At 33.5% G+C, this 23,247-nt stretch overlaps 1 protein-coding gene across 7 annotated transcripts in view; it reads right to left on the bottom strand.

The window, feature by feature from the left end:
• Positions 1–23,247, bottom strand: part of heph (polypyrimidine tract-binding protein 1 heph) — a 613,245-nt gene that overhangs the window by 70,003 nt on the left and 519,995 nt on the right. For all 7 annotated transcript variants that reach the window (XM_065347154.1, XM_065347155.1, XM_065347157.1 and 4 more), the window contains one exon: positions 4,573–4,710. In XM_065347154.1, the coding sequence (XP_065203226.1) occupies positions 4,573–4,710 (138 nt within the window). The remainder of the gene's footprint in view (positions 1–4,572; positions 4,711–23,247) is intronic.

Raw genomic sequence — 23,247 nt, 5'->3', positions numbered from 1 at the left:
TCAGAAGTTTGAATGAAAACTCGTTTTGAGCACTTTTAAAAGAATTTTTAGGCTCCAATTTCGGGCTCAACATTTTTCAAAACTGCTCGAAAAACATTTCGGTCGAAAAATATGAATTTTTTGCAAAATTTTACGCCATTTTAATAGGTTGTGAAGTAAATTTTTCAAGAGTTCCGAAAGTAATGACCCAATTTAGGGATCAACATTTTTTGAAAATGCTCGAAACACAATTTCGTCGAAATATTTCAATTTCTCGCGAGATTTCAAATCATTTTGATAGGTCACATGAAATTCGGAAATTTCGGCGTCTCGTTAAGGAATGAATGTCGAAGAAAACTAGACCACGAGAGTTATTGATTCTGGAACAAGCTAAAAATCCAATAGTGATTGAATGTGAGTTGTTTTTTCTCCTTTTATACAATTATTGTTGATGAACACAGCAGAAATAATGACATTTTGACTATTTCTGCGTCAATTCGTCAGAGGATGTTGTTACACAAGAGAGAAGCCATTCAAGAATTTTAGGGAGGATAGATCTAGATGAGAGATAACGAATGGTACGAGCAACAGTTCCAAAGTGCATTTGAGCACCTCTATCTCCCTTGCAAATGCAATTTGAGAACTGCAGTTTGCGTCATTCGTGATCTCTCATCAAAGTTTCCGCATACCGATGAACACTTTTTGCAAAAATTGTCAACCACAAAGGCAAAAAGCTTGGCGACTTGACTAGAAATGACTCAAAAATGACGTCGAAACCTATCAAAATGAGTCACAATTTCGCAAGGAATTCAAATATTATTTCACGAAAGTTTTTTAGACCTTTTTCGGAGAATGTTTTAGCCCATACTTAATCAAGTTATGATTTATGAGATTTTTGAAAAAAATGTCATGCAAACGATCAAATTATGTAGGTAGGTAGGTACATTAAAATATTTCAATTTTACATTTTTCAACGAGAAATTTTTGGAGCTCCCATGACGTATTTTAAGCTCAAAATCCAGACATGATTTTAGGGATATCGAAACAGCGTGATGCAACTTATCAAAATGGGTTAAAATTTTGCCAAAAATTCAGATTTTCCCACAAACTCCGGCTAACGTAATAACCGCTATCAATTTGACGGACTCGAAAATGTAAATACAAAATACATAATATAATATTATATGAAATCGCAGACGTATTTCTACAAGGTATTGGTTTCAACTAAGTTATATTTTCCTTAAACTACATAAATGAAAGTGGTTTTTTTTCTCCTTTCATACAAGTTAGGTACTAGTAATTTTCTGATAAACACAGAAATAATAACGGTATCTAGACTATTTCAGCATCAATTCGTCAGAGGACGTTGTTATACTCAAGAGATCAAAATACATTGAAATTATTGCGAAAAGTTTACATTTTTTAACGAGAAATTTTTGGAGCTTCTATAAAGTGTTTTGAGCCCAAAATCGAGTCACGATTTTTGGGATTTTGAAAAACTGTCGTGCAACTTATCAAAATGGGTTAAAATTTCGCAAGAAATTCAGATTATTCCACAAAAATGTTTTTTGAGAATTTTTGAAAAATTTCACCCAATGTGGTACATGACTTTTGGAATTTTCCGTCAAGTGACCCATCAAAATGGGCAAAAATTTCTGCAGAAAAATCAAAAATTTCTATCAAAATTCTTTTTGAGCAATTTGAAAGGAATTTGAGGCTCAAGTTTCGGGCTCAAGATTTTTCAAAACTGCTCAAAAAATATGAATTTTTCCCAAAATTTTACGCCATTTCATGTTGCGAGGCAACTTTTTCAACTATTCCAAAAAAATATGCTCAAAACACATTTTCTCGAACTTACTTCAATTTCTCGCAAGATTTTAGGCATTTTGATAGGTCGCGTGATATTTTTCAGAAAAGCAAAAAAACCATTGTGTCAATCAGTATTATACATATAGCTAAGTTGAACCTAGATTCAATGCAGCTTATTTTTGGATTATTTGTTGGAGGGGAGGCAGTACAAGAAGTTGTGGCTATTTTGTTCAGAATTTGCACACCTGCATATACCGGATTCGATCGGACACTTAGTAAGTATACCTCCTTAAATTGAATGTATAGGTAAGTTGTTTTTTTACTCCTTTCATATGCTTGTAATTTACTGATGAGCACAGCAATAATAATAATAAGGTATCTTGACTATGTCAGCGTCAATTCGTCAGAGGATGTTGTTTTATTTTAAGAGAGAATCCGTCCAAGAATTGCTGAAATTACCGGATGGCCAATTCCGGTTTTCGATCAGGTAGATGGCAATGAAGACGCTAGAAAAATAATACATAATAGAAAATACTAGAAGAATCCGGGCCATTTGCACAATATTAGCTAGAAACGTGAAAAGAACAGTAACTAATTTTATCAAAGCAATAATTATTTCAAGTATGTACTTTTATGCGTATGTAATTTTAAAATTGCCATACAGATGGAGAAGTCGTATTCTTCAAGCTGCTTTCAAAACATTTTCGTCGAAAAATTTGAATTTCTCGCAGAATTTTAAACCATTTTGATAAGTCTCAAGGTCACTTTTTCAAAACCTCCAAAAATTATGACGTTATTCCTGACTCGAAACTATTCGAAAATTCTCGGAGAACATTTTCATTGAAAAATTCGAATGTCTCGCAAAATTTCAACTTATTTTGATAAGTCACAAGGTGACTTTTAAAAAAAAATTTCAAAAATAATGATCCGTCGAGTTGGGGCTCAAAATTCTTTGAAAATACTTAAAACGAATTTTCGTTGAAATATTTCAATTTTTCGCGAAAATTTGATCAGCTTTTAGCACCGATTCAATGTTCAATTGTTCATTTCTTTCGTAAATAAACGTGAATGTCTTCGAAAATCGTCGTCTACTACGTGCTATGTATAGCATAATTCGTCGAATAGGGATCGATTTTCATGCCCGTAGGATTAGAAATAGGTAGTTGGTGATTAGATAGGTATATTTTGAAGACTTACTCAAAACCATGGGTTTTGAAAGTAGATTACTTTTCAGTTTCTGGTAATTTATCGAATAATCAAAATTGATGCGAATAATTCGATCTAGTCGTCGGTTTAGGAGTTTCCTGCCATATTTTACTCGTCTAATTATAAATTTAATGTTTTCGCGATGATTCGAACCATTCGTTACTTACTCTCAATTTGATCCTATTGTTATACATATTTGTATAAACAATTATTTTACCTATTTCGTGTACCTATACTTGACCTATTTAGTCGACCTATCAAGTTGTGAACGTTTTTTTTTTTTCGTTCGTTGTTTTCGACTTTCTATTAGCTAAAGAATTTGATTCTTCGACTGCCTTCTATTAGAATTTAGGGAACTCGATGGAAAAAATTCTATATGGTAGCAGAGCGTAGTTCGGAAATTATCGCGTTGGCGTTGGTAAAGCATTGTCTTTGTTTTTTAACCCATTGTAATAGGTCATAGGTCGTATGATATTTTTACAAAAATTCTAAAAATTATCGCCCAATTCTGGGCTGAAAAATTCCTTAAAACTGTTCCAAAAACCATTTCATCGATAAATTTGAATTTCTCGCAAAATTTTCAGTCATTTTAATAGGTCACAAATCACTTTTCCAAAAACTCTCGATTCGATGACGGTCTCTGTAACCATTTTTGTGCTGAATTTGCCCAAAAATTCGCACTCAAGGGAATGAGGGAAGACCAAACTCGATTTCTAGAGCCATTTTTGCCACTTGGACTGTACACTAGAGGCTTCATCTACAAGAAAAAAATCCCAAAAAAATAAAAACTACCTCGCATGCGATCTCAAGATGAGGGTAGCATGTATGGAAAATTTCCGGTTACGAGCTCGTCGTCGTACTCGTACATTTCACGCTGCCCGAAGACGCATCAGTGTGAATTTTTAATACCCTGTGAGTCGAGCCATATAGATATTAGATCTCATATCAGAGATACATTTACGATGATAAAATTAATTAGCATGTTTTGGTAATTACATTTATATACCTACTCGTACATTTCATACGTGATATAAATACACCTCCTGTAATACTTACAACAAATATAACAACAGCACTAATAACAACAACAACTGCAACGTCTCGTCTGAGCAGTACAGTTATTTAATACTGGTGTAATTATATAATTATATTATTTGGGTAAGTATTTTAATAATAATAACGCGTTATGTGTAGGTAACTGACTGTGAGCCATATCATACATACGTGTATAAGTTTACGCGGCCATTACAATTATTCAGGCAACGCTATACGATTCCTTATCTGATACTAAGATCAGGGTACAAGGGTGTGCGAGGAAAGGTGTCTTAATTTCGACGTTCGTCAGTACATAAAATTCTGGACAAGAAACGATGTTTAAAAACGCGTAAAAATTAAAGGGGAAAAGTAGAGCTGTCCAAAAATACGATGATTTATTTACTCAAGATCGCTGGTGCGCGGTATTTAACTCGGTACAGTACGGTTCGCGAATCTCGACAATCTCGACAGTAGGTTAAGTAGTTATGAAAAAAAATATTATACTGCGAGTAGGCGAAGGCGGAATGATTTTAATTTCTTTACCTGATGCAAAACGTCCAACGTAATAGGATACAGCATATGTTCGATAATCACTCTGAGTACTGTATTCGGGCCACCTTGGGTATCTGAGTTGCCACTTAATGCCTGAGCGGCTTGAAGAGCTGCCTGAGCCGAAGCGTTCTGTGAATACAACAAAAAAAAAAAAAACAATGTAGAGTTAGATTAGTCTCTAAATACTTGAACAATGAGCACACTCACATTCAGAAAAACATAAATTAGTTAATAATTATTCATCACTCATCAGTTATTTGCTGATTGCAAGAGAGTTGAAAGCGTTGTAGGTACTTAATAAACTTTGGCATCTGAAAATTTAACCCCGTCTTAAATTTTGATATTCCGAATCGATTAGGGAGAGAGAATCACAAATTCGAACTGATAAGTTCAAAACTGTAGGAATTAATGTTTGGCAACTTTTGCAAGTTGAAATTCTTTCGAAAAAATTCCAAAGTTGCCAATTTTTGAAATAAATAACTCGAAACTTCTACTCTCTAAAATCGACCCCCTGATTCAATTTCCATTATTTTAGATCTAAACTTGAGCCTTTGGCAGAAGTTGACTTTCTTCCAGCTAGATTGCATTTCGCTTGTACCTACATTTTCACTGTTCATTCAACCAGGAAAAGCGAGGACTTTTGGAAAGAGCCATCAAAACTGAAAGAACAATCCAATGGCAGAGAATCCAACAATCCGGAAGAAGATTTCCACTACTTGCTCAGTAACGATGGTTAGTGAATTACCTTAGAGGAGGAAACTGCATTGATGAAAAAGAAAGATGAGAAAAAGACTCAATCAGAGATATTGAGGAAAGAACCATCGAACGTGACTGAAGGACCTATGGCAGAGAACTCAACAACCTGCAAAAAGATTTCCAGTACTTGCTTGGTATCGATGGTTATTCAATTACCTTAGAGGAACAAACTGCATTGTTGAAGACTAAAAGATAAGCAAAAGACAATCATTAGAGCTATTGAAAAATCAAGTCTCCCAGCAAGTTACCAATTTTATTTTCTTCAAAATTTCAAATATGAAAAATGACGAATTCATTTGTTGTTGTATGAGAAAACAACTCGTATCTACCCTGCTCAATTGACTAAATTACAAAAAATTTGACCTTTGAAAGAAAATCATTTTGGAAAATAAAATTTTTGAAAAAGCTCAAATCTCTCATTTCCAACAATACTAATGAATTTATAAATTGGAACTTTTTTTCAAAAATAACTCATCAACTCGAGCAAGAAACATTAAGAGCATTTTTTGAAAACATTAAAACAAAAAATATTGAGAAAAAAATTATATCAACTATATCAAGGTCATTTGACATTTCTTAAGTTGAGCAAAAATAGAACTTTGGTAAAAGATATGCCGTAGTCCAAAAAAAAACAACAAAAAAAAAAACATGAATCTAAACCTCAAAAAGAGGATTTTTTATCAAGTCGTAAGATCTTCATCAGAAATTAAACTGAATGTATGAAAAATTTGGAAAAATTGAGAGCTCTGTGGTCAGAGGAACTAATAAATAAACAATTTTTTGATACAAAGCGGGTAATGCAGCTTAGAACTTTCTTTCATTTTGCAAAAAAAAGTGTCTTATCACTGAATCAGATATCTGAATATGGAGTTGATAATAAAGAGAAATACTAGTCAACAAAAACACAAATCCCCTTAGCAAAAGCAAAGATGATTGTCTGAACTCGCAGATGAATTTGTATTTTAGTCAACTAATAATTCTACAATTTCTCATTATGTTCATCTTCATATTCCAACATCTGAGTAAATGGTAAAATAGTTCTTCCTCTCCAAAATGAAAGAAAGTTCTATGCTTCATCTCCCAAATTTTTCGAACGTCAGTTCCCCTGACCCCAAAGCTCTATTTTGTATCAAATTTTGGTCCGATTTCCGACAAAATTTTAAGACTTGAAAAAAATCCCATCTGTGCGACCAAGATTTTTGTTTCCTATATTTTTGGACAAATCAATTTTTCCACCAAGGTTTTATTATTTCTCAACTTGGGAAATGACAGATCGTCTTCTTACTATCATTATTAAGATTTTTTTTGAAATTAATTTTAAAAAAAATATTTTATGTTTTCAAAAAATGCTTCTGACTCATAATTTTCACTCTTGCTGTTGAATTATTTTGAAGGATTTGAGCTTTTTCAAAACTTTCATTTTACAAAATGATTTTTCTTTTGTTTAAAAAGTTTATCAAACTTCACTAAATCGCTAAAAATACCTGGTTTAGCAAATTAAATAATGAAAAAATCACTGATTGCAAAAGGGTTTTTGCTTTTTGTTAATTGTTTTTTTTTCTCCGCAAATTTGATTTTACCCAAATCCAAAAGCACGAAATTTACAGCAGTGATAAAAAGCTAGCCGAGATCTAAAAGCTGAAAGCTGATAGCTGATGATCTTGAAGATTTTTTGAGATCCAAAAGCTTTATTATTTTATTCAGCTTTCTTTAAGCTTTTTTTTGCAAAATTCATTTGGTTCAGTAATCAGTTTTAGTTTGACTTATTTTTAAATTTTTAATTTTTACTTTTTTTCAGTTTTTTCGTTTTTTCCCGAAGTGGTTGCGAGTTTCCACTTTCCTAGCCAAAAGTTTCATTTTTCAAATTTTCATATTTTCTTTCTTCATCAATTTTCACAACAATTGTTAAAATAAATAATAAAAACATGAAACATTAACGAGTGTATCCACATCTGATCCGATTTTGGGAGGACCACCTCATGAGTGTATTATTATTAAATATTAATTGAATTCCAAATTCTGAAATCTCTCATCTGGCCAAATTTTCTACTTGTTCTCAGACAAATTTCACAAGTGAAAGTAATGCAGAAAACCCTCCAAAAAAATGGACGAGCCAAAGAAGTAATCTTCCCCACTAGTGAAAGAAACGGATTTTGAAGCATCTCGATGGTTTCACTAAGGAAGATTCAAGTTGCCAGAGAATTATTAACCACCTCAACTATAAGACCTTGTTCAGGTTTGTAACACAATTTTATCTACCTGCTAGTAGGTCTCTATATAAATCGCAACCTTTGATTCCCTACTCATTACTTAAGTTTTCAAACAAAATGCACAGGTGAAATAATGCAGAACCCCCTCCAAAAAAATGTGGACGAGCCAAAGAAGAAACCTTCTCCACAAGTGCAAGAAGCTGATTTTGAAGCATCTCGATGGTTCCACTAGGAAAGATTCAAGTTACCAAAGATTTTTGAACCACCCCAACTAACATAAGACCTTGTTCAGGTTTGTGACACAAGTTTATCTACCCTGCAGCAGTTGTGTGAATATTAATCAATACTCATGAAAATATTATAATTTCAGAGCATAAAACGTTCTCACAAAATGACAATGATGATAATTAGCTTATCCCAAAAGCCAAATGATTCCTGTGGAAATGAGACATCTAACAAAGAGTGATAATTCTCCTGAAAATGAGTAAGTAATTTTATGTACCGTATATAGACGCGAAAAGAGAAATTATATTTCAATTTATTACTTATACCTAATATTCTAAATATTTTACAGCCCTAACTCAGAATACAGAATGAAACTGTGGCCGAGGAAAAACTAACGCTAGTAGCCTGTTTAACCATCAATGAAATCTGTTTTGAATTTTTGGGGGCCCAAAAGTGATTTTACTCCAATTTTAAAAGAAAAAAATTGGCCCGAGTGAAGCAAGGGTGAAAGTTTTTGAAAATTTCATTTCAAAAGACTTGAAAACGAGACTTCGAAAAAAAAAGAAGAAAAGCCCGAGCGAGGCGAGGGCAAAAACTTTTCTAAATTTGTAGTTTCAAGAAGCGAAACAGTAGTCATTTTAATGTGAAAAATCCAGTTTTTCCACCAATGACATTTTAAAAAGTTTGTTTAAAACTAACGACATTCCAAACACAATGAATAATTTGAGAAAATATAGAAAACAATAATTTAGCCCGAGCGAAGTGAGGGCAAAAGCTTTTGAAAAAAATAAAAATGTTGATGATACATTATGGTAATTTTGTCGGCAAATTAACATTTAAATCCTTTCAAAATTTCGTACAAATTTTGTAAATTTTGTACGTTTTTGACGCTTTTTCGTACTTTTTTTGGGGTCATTTGTTCCAATTTCGTACCTTTTTCGTAAAATTCGTACTTTTTTCGGCCTGTAGACACCCTGCTGAAGGACCTATGGCAGAGAACTCAACAACCTGGAAAAAGATTTCCACTACTTGCTTGGTATCGATGGTTGTTCAATGCATTGTTGAAGACTAAAAGATGTGAAAACGGCAGTTAGAGCTATTGAAACAGGAAATCTCTAGCAAGTTATCAATTTTCTTCATAAAATTTTAAATATGAAAAATGACGAATTCATATTTTTGTTATTGTACATAATATTAACCCTTTGAAGGTTTTCTAGGTTTCATGTCGGAGAAACCAACTGGTATCTACCCTGCTCAATTGACTAAATCACAAAAAAGTTGACTTTTGAAAGAAAATCATTTTGGAAAATAGAAGTTTTGAAAAAGCTCAAATCTCTCATTTCCAACAATACTGATGAATTTATAAATTGGAAATTTTTTTCAAAAATAACTCAACAACTCGAGTAAAAAACATTAAGAGCATTTTTTGAAAACATTAAAACAAAAAATATTGAGAAAAAAATTGTATTAACGATAGTAAAAAGGGTCATCTGGCATTTCCCAAGTTGAGTAAAAATAGAAACTCGGTACAAGAAATGCCTTTGTCCAAAAAATTGAAAAAAAAACATAAATCTAAGCCTCAAACAGAGGACTTTCCATCAAGTCATAAAATCTTGTCGCAAATCGGATCAAAATATGACATAAAATTTGATGAAATTGAGAGCTTTGTGGTGGGGGTAACTAATGATGAAAACATTTTCGCTTTGAAACGAAAGATGTAGCATAGAACTTTCTCAATCATATTTCGGTCCGATTTCCAAAAAGATTTTATGACTTGATACAAAACCTTCTCTCTGCAACCTAGATTTTCGTTTTCTTCATTTTTTAGACAACAGCATTACTCAACTTGAGAAATGCCATGACGACCTTTTTTACTATCTCAATTATAATTTGTTTTCTTGATAATTTTTTTAAAATGTTTTCAAAAAGTGCCACTAACACTTTTTATTTTGTTGTGGAATTATTTTTGAAAAAGATTCTCAATTTATGTTCCATTTGTTTTCTTGGAAATGAAGTCAATGAAGGATTTGAGCTTTTTTAAAACGTACATTTTCCAAAATAATTTCTCTTCGAAAGTTTAATTTTTTTGTGATTCGATCAATTGGGCAGGATGCCCAATTACATTCTTCAAAGCAACTTGTATCCCCAACATGGAAACCTGAAGAACCTCCAAAGGGTTAAAAGAGTCTCCAGAAAGTTTCCAATTTTCTTCTGAAATTTCAAATTGGACACAAAAAATCACATAACTGATCAGTAGCATCTCAAACTTTGATTGATGCTTATTGGACACTCTCTCAACCACATTGACCAGTAAGCGCGAAATTTCAAATGGGTTGATTAAAAAATAAATTTTTGATTAATTGGTTATTTCCAGAACAACCGACGAAAAAATCACATTTTCAAAGAAAGCAGGTCTGCCATTTTGAAAATCAGCATTTGCTCAATTTCTGAACATTTTGTTTCTGATTTGTTTTTTTTTCAGACTAGAACTAAGTTAGCTCATTTATATAAATCACAACATTATTGATTTTATAGGTATACTTATTATGTTGTCAGACAAAATCCACAGGTCAAAGCAATGCAGAAAAACCTTCAGAAAAAAAGGACCAGTTAAAGAAGAAACATTCTCCACCATGCAAGTAGCTGATTTTGAAGCATTTCGATTTACTTTAATCTCGATGGTTCTGCAAAGGAAGATTCAAGTTACCAGAGATTTTTAAACCATCTCAACTAATACCTTGTTTAGGTTTGTGACACAATTTTATCTACCTGCAGTTGAGTGACTATTAAATCAATAGAATACTCGTGAAAATTATAATTTCAGAGCAATAGCATGGAAAGTTAACACAAAAGAATACCAAAAACGAATATATGTCTGAAAATGAGACATCCAACAAAAAGTAAGTAATTTTACTTCACTCAGTCACAAAAAGCAAAATAATACCGTTCAACGTAATCAACCACATCAATTAATAAAATTCTAAATTTATAAATTAGGTAATGCATTTTTTTGTTTTTGTTTTATAGCACTGAGAACCCTAGAAAACACGGAGACAGTCCCAAAAACGTTGAATAATTCCCCTGAAAATGAGGCATCCAACAACGAGCAAGTAATTTTACTTCACTAAGGTCGCAAACAGCAAAATACAATTCGACTCAAAAATAAATAATAAAAACATAATATTATTAATCTAATTTCAAATTCTAAAATCTCTAATCTGGAAACGCTCTTGGTCTCTAAATCATAACTCAGTTCCAGAAATTTTCCTCAAAATGCGCCATCCACATAACACTCCCCCTCCACCAGGATACGATTAAGACACTCTTCCCTACTTCCTCAAAATAAAATACCATAGCCTTCGTACTTCGTACACAGTACAGTAAGCTTTTCCTCATCTCTTGGAAAAACATTCCAAGATACGAATCATGTTGCATAAGAGAAAGGAAAAGAGACGAGAAGAAACTTGTTGTTACAGCCGTTTCCTCCCCTCACTCCTGCTTTTAGATGCTATTCGTAGTTCTTTAAGCATCGTCGTCGTCGTGTACACAACGTCATACGGAAAAACATGAAAAGGGAAAAAAAACACCGGCGAAAAAGAAAGCAAAATAATGAAAAAGAAAAACCGAAAGCGAAGTAAAAAAAAAAGTAAATCGGTAATTTCAAAAACGATTACAATTTTCAACGTCAAGTATCTTATTTTCAATAAGGACGGTGTTTTCTTTTGGTTTTTTTTTTTTGCTTCTCTTCTCGCCTTCTTTGGTAGAGGTTTCTTTTTTTTCTTTCTTTAAATCGGCAGTAGCTCGATAAAGAGGATGAAGATGGGCTTCTAAGAGCAGTTGGCTTTAATCGGGTTAAGGAACTAAATACCAGGTATGGAAATACGCCATTTTTGGTTATAGATTTCGTAGTTTTGACGGTGATGTGATTTTTTCATTTCAGTCTTATAATGAAATTGAATCAAAAAAATGGTGGGAAAATGTTTATTTTGTGTATTAAAATGAATATGAAGTAAAAAAATAACGTAAATTGGTGGTATTATTTATAAATTTAGTCCTTGAAAATTTTTTTCCATATCCAAAGATGGCGTATTTCCATACCTGGTATTTAGTTCCTTAATCGGGTGACACTGGCGACAATTTTGTACGGAATTAACGCCCATATACGCTGTTATTCTTTTCATCTTATTGTTTTCAATTTTTTCCTCACTTTTCTGACGCTAAGTTTTTCCTTTTCTTTTTCGACGAAGTGTTGCAATAATAATTTTCCAACCATTGGTTATTCTGGTGTATTTTTTCAAACACGTGTACTGAGATGTGACAATTAGTCAATCCGAATGCATTATGCACGTGTTTGCGGTGAATACCTACAGACCTATAGGTATCTGCATTGATGAGGTTCGATAATTATCACCCGAATCGGATGGTATCGTTGCATTGACGTCATTTCGCGATTTTTCACTTCGAATACCATTTTAATTGCCATGTAAACCTCCTTACATTCGCGATATGAAGGTACGATATAATTTCACAGCTTGACTGCGAAATGTGTAATTGATGTTTCTTTCGGTCAGTTGGTATCTCATTTGCAGATTAATCGTTTGAAAATGAATGAAAAAAATGAAATAAAAAACACGATGTTTAGAAATTAGAATTTTATGTACATTTTATGTGGCCTGGATATGCTAGTTCAAGTATTGACGTAAGTAGGTATTACGTAGAAGCAAAGTTGTTGACTTGAAAGGAGTAATTAATTCCACAAAAAGATGATGTCGAGTTCACAGAATACGTTCAAATGGGGGAAAATTTTATTCCCCCCTATCCGTTTCTCCCTCCCGGCAAATTTTTCGTTTTTTCTCGTTTGACCAAATTCGCGAGACGATCGCAAAAAATCTTTCACTTTCCGATTTGAACTAAGCCAAGCTAGATCGAAAGAACACATCATGGACCCCTGAGACCCAACTTTCAGGCACTGAGATTCATTTTTGGATTTTTGACCAATTTTTGAAAATTCTAAAGAGCTGTTTTTAAGGACGATTTCAATATCTTTTCATAAAATATGCATTTTTTTTCTTCATTAAAGTGTACCAATGTTGATGATTTTTTCTATGCAACTCTCGAACTTCAACAACTACCCTCTAGTTTTGAGCCATTCTGATTCCTTCAACGATTATTCAATTTTCTCCAGAAACTTCAAATCAAGCCTGGAGAAGCCAAAAATGAACTCTTTAGCGCCTAAAATCTTGGTTTGAGCTCACGAGGCACCCTCTCCACCGTTTAAGGTGTTCAACGCCAAATTCCAGAAGAGCCAGTTCAAAAGTGAATTCACAATTTGGTCTTTATGGAGTCTCCGGGAGTTTCAAAATTTTTCCAGGATTTTCAAATCGCTCCGCAAAGGTCAAAAATAAACTTAGAGACTTAAATTTTTAGTCGATGTTAATTGAGTACCCTTGGTCAAAAATTCGCTGGTGAACTGGCAATCCTGGAATTTCGCAGTACCTACCTTGAACAGTTGAATTATAGGCACTTAAGTTCATTTTTGGCTCTTCTAGACTAATTAGAGGTTTCTGGAGAAATTTGAAAACTCGCTAAATCCTAAAAATCGATTATTTTGCGTTTTTCGATCTCAAATACTTGATAGAAAATGTTAATAATGAAAATATGATTTTTGGCTTCGAAAATCACCTACGCGATTAAAAATCGATCATGATCGAAAAATCAATCACTGTGTTTTTCGATCTCATTATGGTATGACATGTTAGAAAAAAATTCAATTTCAGCATAAAATTAAAGTTTCGGATCAAAAATCGATCTCAGATGATTAATCTTCTCATATGATTGAGGATTTTTGAAATGAAGAATTAATTGCAACCACACGCAAGTTTAAAAAAAAAATCGATTCTTTTTGTGCTTTTCGATGATTACAAGGGAGTTTTTGCTTATTATTTATGCTTACAGGACGCTTATGAATCTCTTTTCTTCAAACATTCAACGATTCAACCTTCGTATTTTGGGTCTTTCACAGCGATTCAAAACTCACCGGAGGCTCAAAAAAATGGTCAAATTGTAATATCTTGCAGAAAAATCCGCTCTTTATGCACATTCTTTGAAAAATTAATTTTATCACTTTTTCTGGCATTTATAAGTTGGTCAAAAATTCACTTTGGAGCTGGCACTCCTTAATATTCGCGGTAATCACTAAAAATGGTCGAGAGGATATCCAATAAGCACTGACCAAAGTTATCGGTGCTAATGTGCATTTTTGGTCCTGCCAGAATGATTTGAATTTTCTGAAGAAAATCGAAAAATCGTAGGAGGCTCCAGAATGGCATAAAACTAGAAAGTTGTTGTGAGGGAGTTGAATTGAAAAAATTATTTATACTGATTCACATTCACTTTGCTCGAAAAAAAAGTTGAAAAATTAACCTTGAAACAGCTTCTAATGGATATTTTTTGAAATTGTCAAAAATTCACCAAAAATCCAAAAATGAAGTTTAGCACCGAAATTTTGATTGCTACGGTTCGAAAATAGTGCTCCTTCGATCTAGGTTGGTTTGGCTCAAATCGAAGAGTGTCAGCTAAAAAAATCCCCATTTTAGTAGGATCTGGAGATCCAATAAAACTCGAAAATCATATTTCAATTTTTCAAGAAGGAAAAAGGGAAGAACTGGAGGGTGAAAATTCACTCAAAAATTATCACCTCCAAAACAGGTGAAAAGCAGAAATAAAGCACACGCTCGATGACATTTCCTTTGGCACACACAAACCTAAGGAAAACTTTGCGAACAGATGAATACCTACAGCACAGCAGCAGAACAAAATATGCCATAACGCAACATCGTGTGCTTTTTCCAACCCCTCCTTCCCTTCCCCTCCACATCTCTTGCTCTCGAATACACTACACTATACACACTACACAGATACACCGCACCTGTACTGTGTGTACGAGTATACGGTACGGTACGATGCTCTTAATTCGAAAGATGGTACAGAAAAAGGGTGCGTTACACCAATTTGTTTTATCTCGTTTCATGCTCATTTGACTCTCGATGCTTATTCTTCTCTTTTAACGAAGCACACAACTTGAACGTTTCAGATTTATGGCCGATATTTCGTCCTTTTCAACGAATTCCCCTCATTAATAAGCTTTAGCCGGCGTAACACACTATATACGCGAACGAATACGAATGCGAATATTACTACACGTCGAAAAAGTATATACAAGCTCGTGTATAGGCTCTCTGCTGGCTGGCTGGCTGGTTGGCTGGCGTTTGAAAAAGCCCGAGAATTTTGCGAATAAATATTTTGGTCGTCGTCGAAAGCATCTAAAGTGTTCACCATTAATCGCCTCAAGCCGGGTTCTTTTGCTGTGTTGTTGTGCAAAATCCTCGTATATAGCATACTACCTATGGAAAAGTTACACGCTCGTTTTCGTTCACCAGAGATAAAACCAAACCACATCCTGTGTGTTGTTGGTGTTTTGTTGTTTGGTTATATGTTCGTATTTTGCAACATGGATCGTCGTGATTCGAATTCATGTACCGAAGGTTACCTAATCTACGTTACGAAGTTAGCGAATGTGCAGTTGATTTACTCGTAAATTATTATCCTTTCATATACTCGTATCTGAGGAGATGATTTAGTAAAAATACTGTAAATTTTTCGAGGGAGAACTTCAAATTGCTACTCAAAGGGGTCGATTCGCGTCAAAAATAACATCAATGTAATCAAATTAGCTTTACCTCAAAACAGCACAGATAGAGGAGACAAATAAGGGAGGCTCAAGAGGGGGCTGGGAGAGTGTAGCAATAAATTTGACGTAATATTCGTGCTCAGAAATAATGCAAAAACAAAACCTCGTTTATTTTTTCAAAAAATTCCATTTTTATCAAAATCATTATATTTTTTAAGATTGATTGATAATTTTACAAAAATGGCGGGGGAGCTACTTCGAATCCCGTAGAGGGTGAAGGGGTGGAAATTTTCCTCACAGAGGTTCTTCAATGGAACCCACCTACCATGCAAATATCAACCCGAAAGCTCCTGGAGAAAAATTCACCCTGCTTGGCCAGGTTTTTCTCGTAAATTGATTAAAATCCGAACGCTCAGTTTCCAAAAAATTGAAATTGAATAGGAAAAAAAAAAATGAAAAACTATAAAAATGACCTCAAATTAAAATCAGCAAGTAAAAATTTGAACTGATTCAATTTCTAGAGTTTTCTCAACATCCTCCCCCCTTCCCCAAAAAATCAGTTCATCTTTCTGACAAACAAAATCAAGCTAAATCAAAAGAGCGTGTTTTAAAACCTTTTAAATCAGAATTTCAAGAGCTCAAATTTAATTTCGGATTTTTGGCAACTTCTTGAAACCATGAAAAATTGAAAAAAAACACCAGATTTTATGGGGATTTTTCTACTTTTTTATTAAATATTATTTTTTATTAAAACGAACCAATGTAAATAATTACTCCAGCTGAACCTCAAAATTCAAAAACCACCAATTTTAGGCCATTCTGGAGCCTTCAGCGATTTTTAAATTTCTTTCAGAAGTTTCAAATCACCCTAAAATAAGAGCCAAAAATGAACTTGAGCAGATGACTTTGGCTGCAGGTGCTTATTGGATATTCACTCGACCGTTTAAAGTGATTACCCAAGAAATTTCATGAGAGTCTTTTCAAAAATAAATTTTTGACTAGTTCGCAAATTCCAGAAAAAATCAAATTTTTGAAAACAGCTCATCACATGTGTTTTTTTGGGTCAAGAAATCAACAGGTTTGTCTACATACATGACCGTCCTACTAAAAAACAATCGATTGTTTAATGCATTTTAGAACCTCCAAGAAGATATAAATTTTTTCTAAAAATTTCAAATTGTTACAGAGATTCCGAAATGTTGTCATGTAGGTAAATACACCAGACGATTTCTTCGGAAAAAAAAACTGCCCGTGTTATGCTATTTTTGAGATTCAAAAAAAAAAAACAAAATTAAGAGAATTATTGGTCAAAAGTTTACTTTGGATCTGGCATTCTGGTCGAGAGAGGGTGCTCAATAAGCACCAACCAAAGTCGTAGCAGCTGAAGTTCATTTTTAACCCCTCCAGAGCAATTTAAATTTTTTGGAAAAAATTGAAAATTAGCTGGAGGCTTCAGAATAGTCAAAAACTGGTACATAGTTTACGAAGTGAAAAGGGCCGAAATGAAGTGAACTCTCACGGTGGTTCGTGTCATTTGGAGAAAAAATACAGATATTCAAAAGTAGAAAAATCACCATAAAACATGTTTTTTTTTTTTTTAATTTTTCAAAGTTTCAAAAATTCGCCCTAGACGCCAAAATTAACTTGAGCAGCTGAAATTCTAGGTACCTGGGTTTCGGGCCATGCCTAAATTCGTTTCAGGTTCTTCGAAAGTGATTACATCAGAGGCAATTTTGAAAAATGCAAAAAAGCGAAAGTTCATCAGCTATCGCAGATTGCAAGAGAATTTTTGCTTTTTGATGATGGGTTGCACTTTTTCAAGTTCATGCGTTATCGCAAGTTGTTCAGAATGATAACATAACGCTGATTTTTACGAATGAAAGTACATACATAGCATAATACCTACATCATTATTTTTTCAAAATTGTTCAGGAACGATAAATACGTATGAAACGACCTAGGGTAATTCCATGCCAAACCGGACATTTCTTCGATTTTTTTCGACAGAGCTGAGGGTCTTCAAAGTTCTCCAAAATGGACTAAAATGGAAAATTTCAGTTGCGAATTGCTCCGATTGTGCATGGTATAGAAACCTGAACTTTTTTTTCTCGAATTGTAGTACTTTGATAGGTTAACCGAAAAAGGACGTCAAAATCAGTGTTGCCACTTTCAAAAACCTAAAAAAATCGATTTAAAAATTTATGATTTAAATAAGTATGTATTATCTACTGAATTCAAAAACTCAATTTCTAGAGTTTTCTCAACTTTTTTCCCATCCTCCCTCCCAAAAATCAGTGCATTTTTCTGACAAGCAAAATCAAGCTAGATCGAAAAAGCATGTTTTTAAAACCTCTATAATTAAAATTTCAAATGCTCAAATTCAATTTTGGATTTTCGGCAAATTTTTGATAACATGAAAAATGAAAAAAAACCACAGATTTTGTGGCGATTTTTTGATTTTTTTTTATAAAATATTATTTTTCAATAACACAAACTACATACAAATGTGAATAATTACTCCAGCTGAACCTTAAAATTCAAAAACTATCAATTTTAGGCCATCCTGGAGCCTTCGGCGATTTTTAAATTTCTTTCAGAAATTTCAAATCGCTGTAGAAGGACCAAAAATTAACTTCGAGCTCATATTACTTAGGCTGGTGCTTATTAGATACTCGCTCGATCGTTTAAGGTGGTTACCAAAAAATTCCAAGAGTGTCTGTTCAAAAATCAATTTTTGACCATTTTGCAAATTCCAGAAAAAAAATCAATTTTTTAAAACAGCTCACCACCCCTTTTTTTGTATTTGTTTTTTTTTGTTTTTTGGTCAAGATATCGTCATGTTCTTCTACATGACCGTCTTACTCAAAAACAATAAATTTTTCAATGCATTTTAGAGCCTCCAGCAAAAAATAAATTTTCTTTAAAAATGTCTAATTGTTATGGTTTTTAATATACGTGATCATGTACGAGACACCAAACGATTTTTTGAGAAAAAAAGCTCGCGTTATGCTGTTTTTGAAATTAGGAAAAAAAATTATTAGAATTATTGGTCAGAAATTTACTTTTCAGAGTTGTCAATCCTGGAATTTCGTGATAACCATCTAATACGGTCTCGAGGGGGAGGGGGTGCTCAATATGCACCAACCACAGCCTTAGCAGCCAAAGTTCATTTTCAGCTCCTCCAGAGGAATTAAAAATTTCTGGAGAAAATTGAAAACTCGCTTAGAGGCTTCGGAATAGTCTAAAAACTGGCACATATTTACGAAGTGAAAGGGATCGAAATGAAGTGAATTCTCAGGCTGGTTCATGCCATTTGGTGAAAAAATACAGATATTAAATTTGAAAAATTGAAAAATAGTCATAAAAACATTTTCGAAAATTCTGCCTAGAGCGATCAGCTATTTGCAGATTGCAAGAGAATTTTTGCTTTTTGATGATGGTTTGCATTTTTTTCAACTTTGAACTGAATTCAACACCAATATAAAAATGATATTGTTAATTCCTTAGTTTTTCATCGCTTAATTTAAAAAATGCTAAACTTGCATTACCTACTGTATTCCGAAATATTTCCTCACTTCAGTTTAAAAAATTATATTTTTCGATATTTTGCAAAAAAAATATATATCATTTTATTTTTTCAAAACACGAATTTGCCAAAAATAAGCGATTTTCCAAAGTTTCAACGCTCAGTAAACCCTAAAAGTAGTCTTGGATTTTGTTTGCAATTACCTTGATCTCCAATACTATCTTCTGGTGGGCCATTTTATCCAGTACAGAGTGGTGGGGGCTGTAGCGAAAAAAAATAGATTTTTAAAAAAAAGTACCCTCACTACTTTGAGAACCCATAATATCTCCCCTCCAAAAACACCTCCGCAGCTGAAAAATTTTCTGAGTGATTTTCAACTCAACATGCAGATCTCTACTGAATTTAATCAAAATCCTACGATTTTGTGAAAATGTAATTAAAACGATATTGCATTAAATTCGCCCTTTCGTACTCGTACCTACGTATCTGAGGTTTAGCGAACACGTAGCAGAGTAAAAGCACATCTAGCTAGCTAATATATTAGCTGGAAATCATGGAGAAACCGATGAGCATACCATACGAGTACGATGATGACGATGTAGTTGTCGTCGTGGTCGTGAAACTATATCTATCTACTCTTAGAATAGCATAGGTAAGGTATACGTACTATTTTGAGACCCGAGGAAGATAGAAGGGTACATCGCAGAGTGGAAAAAAGGGGGCTAGGTAAGATACTAGAACGCCAAAACGTTAAATATTCAAAACGCGAATTTCGATTAACGACGAGACGCGGCGAAGAGAAAATGAGAGAAGTAAATAAAGAGAAGACTATATACGAGTACACCTTCTCTTCGGCGCGTCCAAGTCGAAGAAGACGAAAACGAAAACGAAGACGCTGGTTTTATCGAGAAAGAAGGTTACAGACTGGTGGAAAAGCGCCCCCCCCCCCGCGAAAACAGCATCTAGGCGAAGAGATGCCAGCGAAACGGTAATGACTAAGTTCGAACGGAAATGAGATAGATTAAGCAACTTCCGGAGGTGTACCATTCGGAAAATATATTATCGACGAGTCGCATCTTTTTGGGCAACCTGTTATCATAAAACTAAAAACGTGAAACCGTGACGTTAAATAATCTCTCCGTCTCCAGTCTGCGCTCCTCTCCTCTTTCTGCGAGGTGGTTTTCTTTTTTCTGCTACATCGTTTTCATGAGCAATATAGGTACAGGTAGAGGAGTAGAGGTACGCCAGACCAAAATCTATACGAACGTGTATAGTATATACAATATACTACATGTAAGAGTATACGACACAACGTTAAAATAAATAATAACGTGTAAAATTGTAATACTACTTGCGGAGGTTGTAATACTACTTTACCCATCTCTTCGCCTAAGTGAACATGTAAAGATAAATATTTTACGTGTACCGAGTGTAGTGTACGAGTCAATATGTCTATAAATTTAACGCTGTAATACGCCAAAGTACCCCTAGTTAGTTACGTCTTCCCCTCCTCTTCCCCCCTTTCCCTTCAATGCGGTATTTGGAAACATTTTCATAAATTCTAAAATTCATATTCGCGCGTATTTACGACACGTCGTAATAATCTCGCTACACCGTCGTCGTGTACCGACATACGAATCGTAAATATCATCGTCGAAATAATTTTTTATATTTCGGAATCGATCAACCAATAATCTGCCGAATAAAATATATTTTCGTAATTTTTTGATTTCTTTTTTGGAAATGTTAAAGTGAACTTGGAGAGAGATTAAGAAATCGTAACCAAAAAATGAGCAAAAAATTGAACTCGGTATCCTCGAAAACCTCGTAGATTTTGACCAAATTTAGTGGAGATCTTTACTTTGAGTGGGAAGCCATTTAGAAAAAAGTTCTAGCTTTGAACGTGACCCTGGGAGGGAAAATATAGGTCCTCAAAACGAAGAAATTTTCGAAAAGATCGTGATTTTTTCGCTCTAGCTCCTACTCACCTTGCTTGGAAAAAAATGGTCCACTTCAAAAAATTGATATTTGCTGATTTGACCTAAGGCACTGCCATTAAAATCTAAAACCAATTTTAGGGTGAATTTGTATGTATTTTGAAAAATTTTTCCTCTCAAGTAATTGCGCCAAATCATCGAAAAAAGTATCATTTTTACGAACTGAGGAAATATTGAACCGCAAAGGGGCGAATTTTTTTATCATTATTGCCAATTTCGAAAAAAAAAACGAAAAAAATTGATAACAGGTTACTTACTTGTCTAAATTTTTCAAAATTGACAATAATGACCAAAAAATTGGCACCACCGCATTCCAAAATATTTCTTCAGTTTCGAAAATGGTGTCTTTGGAGGTTTTAGCATGCTAAGCGAAGTATGTAATTTGAGAAGAAAAAAATTTCAAAAACACAAATTTACCGTAAGATAAGTGGTTTGTAAGTTATCCTGAGGAACGAAAGATTCAAACAAACACAACTTTAATGAAAAAATATAACTTTTTAATAACTCTGACAAAATAGGATTTTCCGGCCATTTTGGCAAAAAAAAAACATTTTTTGAAACGTTGGCAAAAAAGCAAGTTTTATTGGCCAGCACCATTCTACAGTTTTAAAAATAACCAAAAAAATATTGGCAAAAATAAGACTTTTCTGCAACACGAGCAGAGAATGCAGAACTTTTTAGCAACTTGAGCAAAAAATGTACAACTTTTTAACAATGTTGAGAACCAAGCACGACATTTTTTTGGAATTTTGGCTGAAACAGAATTTTTTTGCGATGTTGCTGAACGTATAAGTACAACTTTCTTGCAACAATGAACAATTTATGAAAAAAATCACCACCATTTTACATTTTTCGCACTTTTGAAAGTGCGTAAGACCTTTCCATATAATATTGACAACAAAACAGGACTTTCTTTGCAACTTTTATAAAGTATAACTTTTTCATAGCTTTAAACAAAGGACTTTTTTTTTCTCGCAATTTCATAAAAAATTAAGACTTTTTTGAAATGCTGGCAAAAAAGCAGGATCTTTTTTGCAACATTAGCAGCAGAAAATGCAGAACTTTTTTGCGACTTGGGCGAGAAATTTAAAACTTTTCTGCAATATTTTTTGCCAAAAAAGTCAGCGTTTTTCAGTAAAGTTACGACGCAGTACTTTTTAATGGTAATTTTGGTTTAAGCAGAACTTTCTCGCAATGTTGCTAAACATACCAACTATCAAGTATACTTACAATCTACATCACTTTTTTGCAATTTCGACTGGAACAAAACTTTCTTGCCATGTTATTAAAAATACAAATTTTTTCGCAATTTTGTCAAAAATTTATGAATTTTTGTAATGTTGGAAAAAAAGCAGAACTTTTTTCGGAATCATGTTGACAGCCATAAATCCTTACTTTTAAATTACAGTTTTAGTTGAAGCAGAGCTTTCTCGCAATGTTACTAAACATACCAACTTTCTTGCCATAAGTTGGCAAAAGTGCACAGTTTTTTCTTTTCGCAATTTATAAAAAAAAATCAGCATCATTTTTCAGTTTCAACAAACAAAGGACGTTTTGCAGTTTTAGCAAAGTACAGGATCTTTTTCAAATATTGACAACTAAACAAGACCTTCTTTTCGACTACGATAGAAAAGTATGACTTTTTCATAACTTCGACAATAGAGCGCTTTTTTGCAATATTGGTAAAAAAGCAGATCTTTTTTGCAACTCGGCAGCAAATGCAGCACTTCTTTTCGCAATTTCAGCCAAAATGGGACTTTTTTTTAGCAATTTTGGCAAAAAGAACAAATTAGACGTCTTTTTTCAATCCTGATTGGTAAACAAGCAGGACTTTCGACAATTTTAGCAAAAACCTGGACTTTTTAGCTATTTCGAAAAGAAAAAAAGGAACTGGTCTTACTTGCACAATTCCAGTACATACTTTTTTGCAACTGTAGCAAAAAAGCCAGGCATATGCGAAAAAAATTCCAACTGTTTCTGGTATGATTTGCAGGAGAAAGAGAGGGGTTTCAAAATTATTTCGATTGAAATTTTAGAAGCGACTATTTTCAGTATTTCATGGTAAAAAAAGTGAAATTTTAAAGAAATATTCAGCAAAAAAGTACTACTTTTTGGCAATTTCCGTCATTTTTAGGTTAACAAGCGAGAATTTTTTAAATTTTAGCAAAAAGCAAGACTTAAAAATTGCTGGCAAAAAATGCATAGTTTTTTTTGGCAAATTTTGGCAACAAAGCGAAACTTTTGGGCAATTCTTTTAGAAAA

Source organism: Planococcus citri, chromosome 1 (genome assembly GCF_950023065.1).
Source record: "Planococcus citri chromosome 1, ihPlaCitr1.1, whole genome shotgun sequence".
NCBI lineage: Eukaryota > Metazoa > Arthropoda > Insecta > Hemiptera > Pseudococcidae > Planococcus > Planococcus citri.
This window is presented reverse-complemented; position numbering and strand designations above follow the sequence as displayed.